Source organism: Egretta garzetta, unplaced genomic scaffold (genome assembly GCF_000687185.1).
Source record: "Egretta garzetta isolate BGI_Z169 unplaced genomic scaffold, ASM68718v1 scaffold663, whole genome shotgun sequence".
Lineage (NCBI taxonomy): Eukaryota > Metazoa > Chordata > Aves > Pelecaniformes > Ardeidae > Egretta > Egretta garzetta.
This window is the reverse complement of record NW_009259122.1, coordinates 426,634-435,278: the sequence shown is the minus strand read 5'-3', so window position 1 is coordinate 435,278 and position 8,645 is coordinate 426,634. Positions and strand designations below refer to the sequence as shown.

Genomic DNA, 8,645 nt, shown 5'->3' with positions numbered 1-8,645 from the left:
TTTATCCCACTCTAAAAATGTGCAGAGGCCGAGACGCTGCTGATGTACGGAACAATCCCGCCGGGGCGCTCGGCGTGCGCTGCCAGCCCCCTCGGAGCCCCTCAGCGCTGCGTTCAGGCCGGCCACGCAGCGGTACCGGGCCTTCCTCGCCCCTTCAGCTCACATGCGGAGCCCTTCGGCCCACGGCCCCACCGGTTTTATTCACGTCTATGCATTTATACAAACTGGAACCGACAGGGCAGCCATGCCAGTGATGGCACGTGCAAGCACTTGTGGCAGCATCAGCACACGGCAGCGCAGCGAAGGCTTGGCGGGGTGGGAACGGCCCCGTTAGCGCCAGCCACAGGAGCGTGGGCAGCGCGCGGGGCTCGGCTGCGTTACGCCTGCTGCCGCCACCAGCAGCATCAGCTGAAGGAAAACGCCACGGAAAGCAGAAGCCTCGCAAACACCGATGCCAAGGCGCTGCTGAGGCGGCTGACGGCAGGCGGCGATGCAGCCACGCGCGCCCAAGCTTTCCTCCTGTTACACATTGAGTCATTCCAACAGGGAGCAGAAGCCAGACAAACCACGCCACTGGAAGCAAACAACAGATGCAAAGAACACGCGGAACAACCAACACTAAAAACATTGACAGAAGCCCCCAGATCAGCAAAGAAGGGAGCCTGGGACATGCTGGGAACGGCTGAACTGAGGCCATAGTGCCCGGTCTGCCCAGCTCTCGGGATAACAACACCTTTGCCCCGGCACCAGCTGCATACCAAGGCAGCGGCGCGTGCAGGGATGAAGGCACGAGCACCTTCGGGTGCTGTACACCAAGAGGAGGCGTCTCAAACTAAATGGGTCAGGCACACGTTGCAATTCAGCACTTCTGAACACTGAATTTCACCAAGATCACCAATATTTGGAAGTACAGAAATAGCAGATAGATAAAACTGTAAAAATAATGTAGCCTATGGCTTTAAGAGATTTCTAACACTAGAAAATGAGACTTCTTCCCAATACAGAAGTTATGCTGTCAATAAAAAACTGTTTTTATTACCAAAGGTTTCCAGTAAGAAGCTGGCGTTGCCCAATATGCATTAGGTTGCATCTTTTCTCAAATTAGCATTTGCACTAGAAAACCAAGGAATCATTTTGAAAATGTAAAGCCGAAGTTTTCAATACACAGAACAGTTTAAGCAGAATAATATTTACATTTCAGTTTGTTGAACAAATCAGAGAATCGTCCCCCTCCCATCTTTTCCACTGCACCCTTCAGGAAGTGGAAGGTTAGCGACTAAAACTGATGGTTTCCCAAGTAACAAACCTGAAGCTGCTTTTTCAGAGCACAAGAACTGGGCCGAGCCCGGCCCCGTTGAGGCTGGCTGTGCCCCCCCCCCCCCCCCCCAGCCCCCCCATTCAAGAGCAGGGATGAATGCGAGTTACACCAGTCATCGGCTGTATTGGGCTCAGGCGGCTTCATGATGAATTCGACAGCGTCCCCCATGCACAGCGAAGGGTTTCACACACTTTGGCTGCCAAAGAAACGCTCAGAATCTTTCTTCCTTGAACAGAAGCAATTTCAAGAGATTTGTGTCACCAGTACCAGAACAGTCGCTTCCTCCAGGCCACAAGATCCCGTCTTATGCAACCCAGTTCTGTGGGCTCACTACCTGAGAAATTACTGATTCGGATTTACCACAAACAGGAACATACACATTGGCAGGCAGCTGGACTCCTATGTTCTTCCCGAATTGTTTAAACGTGCTTTTCTTCAATACCCTTACAAACACTGGGAAAAGAAAGGGAAAGGGGAGGGAAGGAGGAGATGGAAGGGTTTAAAGAAACACATAATGAACGTAAATAATTCCTCACCTACAGGACTGTGATTCTTGTGCAAACAGAACCAACCCCTTCGTGGGGTAAAAGCCAAGCGCCAGACGCGTAGGGAGCTGAGCCAGGCTAAGTGCTTGGAGCAGGGCTGTGTCACGGAGCCTCTGCCTCCAGCTGGAGCACGGCAGCCACAGGTCGTGTTTCCAGCCAGGACAGACCAAGCGGCGAGCGCAGTGAGGTCACACGGGGCGCACGATGGCAGCGCTGCGGGTGGCACGGGCAGACAAGGACCTCGGGAAGTGAGACACTGATTTAGACACACGCGCTACAGCTGAACAGCAGATCTCTGACCCAGCATTTCAAGAAACTATTTTCTAGATCTCCGTGGCATGATGGAAGACTCTCAGAATGAGAAATTACTAAGAATAATTATTTTCAAGAAAGATTCAATATTCCACAGCTGATGTGTAAGGAAGTTCCAGGGGTGGGTGCAATCCAAGTGCATTTTGTCACTACTGCCTGTCTGGACAGAAGCGCTGCTGGGGCCCGGAGCGATGCCCGTCAGCCCCCGGCCCCCGCTGCACAGAACCCGCCCTCAGCCGCTGCGGCCCCTGCCGATGCCCATCGCATGGAGCACTGGGGCTCCCTTTTCAGTGGTTCTCACTCACATGGGCAGGGGGTGGGGATCGGGCACACAGCTGAGGCTTGAAAGCTTTAGCGTCCCTGCGCCACCGCCGCTGGAGGCACGACACGGTCAGGAACCCCCAACGCCACATTAAACACTTAGGTAAAAGGGAAGTTTGCTGTATTTTGATTTTATTTCTTCTGTTTCATAATTAATTTTTAGAGCTTCTTCACCAATTTGTGAGCTCATCTCCGTCTAAAGCAGTGGGACAAAGCCCTCCCGCTCCACAGGCTCCAGTCGCTACGAGCTTCAGAACAAGGCTGCAGCGACTTCTTCAACGACACAAACGTTGCCGTGAACAACGGGATCTTGAAAACCCCGCAGTTCTGCAGCCTTCGGGTCGGCGACGCCTGCAGTTGTTAACGCAAAAATAAAGTTCCAAAGCAGAACCGAAATAATCCCGGCTCAAGTCAGGAACAAGAACAGCGACCAGCGGAGCTGCGCACAGGGACGGAGCAGCAGCGGCATTCGGGATGAGGGAGGCCGGACCTCTGGAACGCTTCCTCCCCGGCTGCTCATTGAACTGGGGGGAATTTGGGACGAGGGCGGGGAGGGGCAGCAGCCCAAGCCCCCCCGAGATGGCACACCGGGAGGGCAGGATGGCTCTGCCCAAATTGCGACATCCTCAGTGTAATTTGCTTGGGCGACAGCACTGAGGGCACCGGCGGGAAGCAGCCATCGCTGGCTTTGCCCAAATCCTACGCTCAACCACGTCTTTGGTCAAAGTTCCTGCAGGTGTTACTTAGAGTCTGCATTTGATTTAGTTTATTCCACCCAGAGGCAGCTTTTGCGTGCAGCTTTGCACCTTTCGCTGCCCCACAGGACGGTTCTGGGACTGACTGATGGGACCTCGGGGTCACAGTGACGTCCAACTGGATGCCCAGGGACGGGCCCGGACGCCGCAGCATTTTCACCGTTCCCCAAAGCGATGCCCTACATCATGTGCTTGCTCCCCCCCCTTCCCCCCCCCCGGCAGGGATTCCCTCTGCCCTGGGCGGTTTCGTGGCTGGCCCTGGGTTTCACCACCCTCGCTGAAGGGCGAGGCAGAGGCCGCCACCCGGCCCCAAGCCCGCGGACGCGTGGGTACTGGGACACCCTGCGAGATGCACACCGAAAGCTCTGTCTGTGCAAGCTGCTTTTATTGGCATTCTTGGGTATCAAAGCATCGCCACCCGTGCCCCAGATCCTTCAGCTTTATGAAGGTAATTAAGCAGTAATTGTATCTTCAAAGTACAACATGACCAAATATAAATACATGAAAAAGAATAAAACATGCAAAACCCCCCCAATTTTTAAACCATTAAGAATTAAAAAAATTTAAGCTAGTGGGAATTCTGCACAAGCCCCCTGTTCTTGCGCATCTCCAGGGCAAGATCAAGAACTGTTAACAAGCCCGGGCGTAACGGAAGACGACTGAATTACACTTTCAGAGAATGCTGACCTGTTAAATCCCTTTTTATTCCAAGCTATTGATTTGTAAAAGCTAAGAGTGTTTTTCAAAGCCGTGACCAATAGATTGCCATTCGCACACCAGCATAAATCTCTGAATTGTATTTAACTCTCAAAAATTCTCAAACTGATTGGTTATAGACTGGAGTAACTGTCCATGGAAATAACAAAACTGATTTGCAAACTGCTGGGACACCATCTGCAAGCGAGGGCTCAGGATGAACCTGTGTGCTTGACACCAAGCGTCGCCGCCAAGAACGCAGGCGTCACAGGTTCCGCTGCGCAGACTCAGCGCTATGGGATTACTCCGATTTGGGAGCAGACTTTGCCGCCGCACTACGGCGACGTCTCAAGTACCAAACGCAGGATTCCAATCTGCTCGCGTGGTAACAAAAAGGGTAAATGGTCAGAGGTAAAAGCACTCATGAATAAAAATTATATAGCGATCTGTGGATATAATTAGAGAAAGTGTTGGAAGCGACTGCTGCCCAGGCGAGACACGCCAGGCCCCCAGCCAAGCCCCGGCTGCCATCGAGGAGTCACGCTCGTCCCTCCCAGGGCAGGGACGCAGCCCTGAGCTTGCTCCAGAGCCTGCTACCGGCGTGAGCAGCACCTGGCCTCCCACGGCATTTACAAACGTCCCTGTCAACAAGTGGGCGAGTCCATGGTGGAGAGAGTCAAGATGCTTCTGTCGCTGGCATAGAAGGGGTCCGATGAACTCCACCATCTAAAGTGACAATAAAAGAAAAGTTTGGCTGACTGGGAACTTATACTCGAGAGGGGAGAAGTCTATGAAAGCGAGAGAGAAAGCTACAGGCATTTCCGTCGCTGTGAACTCGAAGGAGCAGGGGTTGGGTGCCAGTTCTACAACTGAAGCGTTCACGCTGTGCCTGGAGGACACGCCTGTGTGCCGAGCCACTGGGGACGCTGCCGTGTGATCCAGCGTAAGGTCCCTCCAGTAGGGCCCCGCGGGGCGCACCGCTGACCGGGGAAACCCAGGGCACCCCTGTTCTAACATTAAATGTCCACTCGGTCTGGAGTTACGGGAGGCACAACTTACCTACGGCCACAAATCGATGTCATCCCTTACTCTTAAATTCACCTTAAAATTTAAGGCATCAGGAAAACTACCCAATGTGTCGGAGCTTTTGCGTCAGATGGGGTCTCGCAATGTCCTTCCCTTAGGGACAGGTGACTGCTTGGGAAGAAACCCTCCTCCTGGTTGAGCAATACTGCGGGACTGGAGATGAAGGTTGGAAGCCAGGAAATCAAAACCTAACGAACTTATCCTCCAAACCCGCCTCTCTGTCAGAGATCTGCTGTTTCTTTGGAACTCTGCATGCGATGCCTGGACACGAGCCCCGGGAACGGGAGATCCCACAATGCAGCAATGGATCCGACTGCGCCAGACGGCGTGCGACCCAGCATGCTTTGTGTGTCAGTGACGGACAAGTGACGGGACAGACAGCAATGCGTTTGTCGTGCCACAACACACAGTCTGTGTCCCAGCTGGGGAACGAAGCTATAGAAATCACATCTCCCATACATCTTACAGCAGTACATTGAGTACAAGAGACTACTGCTGCGACCCGCTACTCCAAGCATTTGTACAGCTTTGATTCATCACAGCTTCTATCAAAATTTGACACCACGTTTGATTTCATGCTCCGTTATCGTAGTTGACAGGGCACCACATTTGACAGACTATCAGGAGCAGAGCGCGCACACGAGCGAGGACAGCAATGCCATTTACACTGGCGCTCGTCGCTCCGCAGCGCTCTCACAGGCAGCGCATTCGGGAGCATCAGCGCCGACTGGCAGCCCTTTCACACAGCGCAGGAGCCCGTCCCGCCCGGGGCTGCGCAGCCTGCTGCAGATCCCAGCCTCAGGCAAAAGCCACGGCAGCTTGAGCTCGGGAACTCAGGCTGAGCAACTTTACAAGGATTTTTAGGTCACCAAATAGATTTCTTAACTGTGCAACTCTTAACTGCCTCGTGCGACTTAGGCAAGGAGTACATTAAAAAAATAGACCAAGACTTTCCACATATTGCCAGGAAAGCGTAGGGGAAAAACCAGTCTCAGCACCTCGACTTTCAGACTGGATTTTAAGTGTCAATGCTGACTGGGAGGAACTGGAGTAACTGAAGAGAGCAAGTAGGGCTGAAATTCTCAAAAAAAAAAAAAAAAAAAAAAAAAAAAAAAGGCTTTTCTCGTTGCACTGTACATAAATTTAAGTGAAACCAGAAGATGGTTCAGAGTAATTTCAACCAGAGGCAGAAGCAAAAAGTACAGAACTCCAAGCCCTTAGTGTAGCTAGAGACAGCTTTGCTATTCATTAAACACCACCCACTCCCGTGTTCTAGTGACTCTCAGTTATTCAGCTGGATGGGACTTCGTCCGAGAATGACATGAGGTAAGCAGACGAGAAACCTGAGAAAAAGGAGTCTTCAAAAGTGTTTAATATTCTGTCAAATATGAGTTATCCTCAATCAATATTTGTAAGTTCTTAAAGGAAGAAAAATTGAGTGGAAAAAAAAGAGAGAATTGTAAGAAATGTAAATGCACTGCAGAAAATAAACCCCAGAGCACCTACCTTGTAAGACTGCATGCTCCCCAGGCAAATGTCAACTAAAAATCTGCCCTGATTAGATAACAATAAACGAAAAGATGTAGCACGAGAAGTTCCTCATTGGAAAGCACAGCTTTACAGAGACATGGGAAAAAACCAACCCCAAAATTTAGAGCAACTGCTACCAAAATGTTGATTTTAGACCAATTAAATTAAATGCTCACCTTGTGGATTAAAAATTCTATTAAATTGTTTATTTTACACATCATGCCCGCTTTCTATACAGCAAGAGTTGGAATTAAAAAGGTACTTAATCGTAACAGTTCATTTTCCATATGGAATTAAACATTTTGCATAATCATACCCTAGATCTGTAGAAACGCTGAATCATTTCCTAAGCAAGAGAGAAACTGGCTGAAGCACAGACACCGAGTTCCACGCGAGTTCAGAGCAGAGATGTGCCCCACACCGAGCCACCAGCGAAGGGCAGACCCCGAACGCAGGGAGCCTGCCCGCGAGGGCGACGGGCAGGAGGCTCCCGAAGGAATGATCCCACAGCCTTTAACCGAAGGGGCAAAGCCGATCAAATGCAAATGAGTTTCCTTGAAAACGTGTGAAGCGCAGCTTTTTCAGGGTTGTCTTTTGAGCAAGGCAGGGCCATGGTATCATTCAGGGACTGAGAGATCACGATGTACAAAAGACTGTTTTCATTTCTCCCCCCAAACATTCCCGGGCTTGTTAGCCATCCCTCTCCACTGGGAAACGGGGAGGAGCACGTTACAGACTCAGCGAGAGCTCTTCTCTGGGCCACGCGGGCCGCAGGACCGTGCTGCCCCTCAGCCGTATTGGACGAGACTGACGCGCTTTCAGCCCACTGCGGTTTGTGTCACACGTGGTTGGTGAAGGACAAAGATTTATTTAGCACACACTTTGGAATGGCACACATGGTTGTGGTGATACACCTTCCAGAACCAGAAAAACGTTTAAAATTCTTAGAGCCTGAAGGCTCTATTCTGTCAATTACTCGGATTTTAGAAATAGATTATAAAAGTTCTACTACAAAAATATTTCATCTTCATCTCAATCAATGGCTGAAAGATTTAAAGACTCTCCTCCTAACAGTGAAGTTATATTTAAGGGTGGGGGGGAAGTGTGAGCCTTTTGTATATCTTCAGGAGTAATGCAAGCTCCAAGGTAACTATTTGGAGGTCATACATCAAGAACCAAAGGGAAAAGTCTTTTGACTTTACAAACCACTCCTGATTTGTGAAGGCAAAACAAATAATAAATCATAAAACAGAGAATGAAAACAGCAGCAAGGCTTGATTTTCTAAAGAGGAGAATGTACAAATCAAGAGAACTTAGGACAGATCCAACAGAAGAACTTGTGCTAAGCCAAACGAAACGCTTCAACAGAAATCTTTTGAAAACTGTTTTTCACCCTCCCCGTTCCAAAAGAAAGCACTCAAAAAGAACGAAGAAACTTGTCTTTTAGGATGAGAAAAGTACAGCGAGGAGTTGCGTTCCCTACTGAAACACGCAAACCCTGCAGCCGGTCTGCTAGACATCTATGGCTGCAGGCTCGTCGGGTTCCAGCTTATAGGAGACTCGTCTGCAGCAAAGGCTACCGAGAGAAATGCCGCACCTGCTGGCCCGGGCGGGACTGCACCTCCCCATCAGTCGTTCCAGCACTCTTCCAGCAGATGCGCATGCTGTTTCCCCATCTGAGAAGCAGCACATGGAGTCCAAGCAGTTGACACCTGAACCTGCCTCAGTAAGCTGGAAGGAGGAAATAAAAAAGATAAAATAAAAACCGTCAGTACTCGCATATTCAGCAATGACGATGCTATCAACAAACACTCAGGAAAAGCAGGCGTTCTTGGAGTGTTGAGTATTTTTCAATTTTACAGAACTACAATGACGAATAACGTTACCATTTCCCTCCCTAACAACTACGTACACTAAAATTTGGTCTTTGCAAGGTTTGAATGCAGCCTTGGTGAGCGTACAGAAATCGTTTAGCACCATCTCTGCTTCATGTTGGAAACAAGCTGGTTGGCGATGTTCTGCATTCCAGCCACGATGAGCCTCTGCAGCACAGCGGCATGCGGCTCAAGCTGCCTCGAATGA

The 8,645-nt window shown here is 50.3% G+C and overlaps 1 protein-coding gene across 1 annotated transcript in view; it reads right to left on the bottom strand.

The window, feature by feature from the left end:
• Positions 1-2,635: 2,635 nt before the first annotated feature.
• Positions 2,636-8,645, bottom strand: part of ATP11B (ATPase phospholipid transporting 11B (putative)) — a 57,279-nt gene continuing 51,269 nt past the window's right edge. Inside the window, exons 31-32 of the mRNA XM_035891150.1 lie at positions 8,161-8,294; positions 2,636-4,673 (exon numbers count right to left, since the gene is read on the bottom strand). Coding sequence (XP_035747043.1) covers positions 4,592-4,673; positions 8,161-8,294 — 216 coding nt within the window. The 3' untranslated portion in view covers positions 2,636-4,591. The remainder of the gene's footprint in view (positions 4,674-8,160; positions 8,295-8,645) is intronic.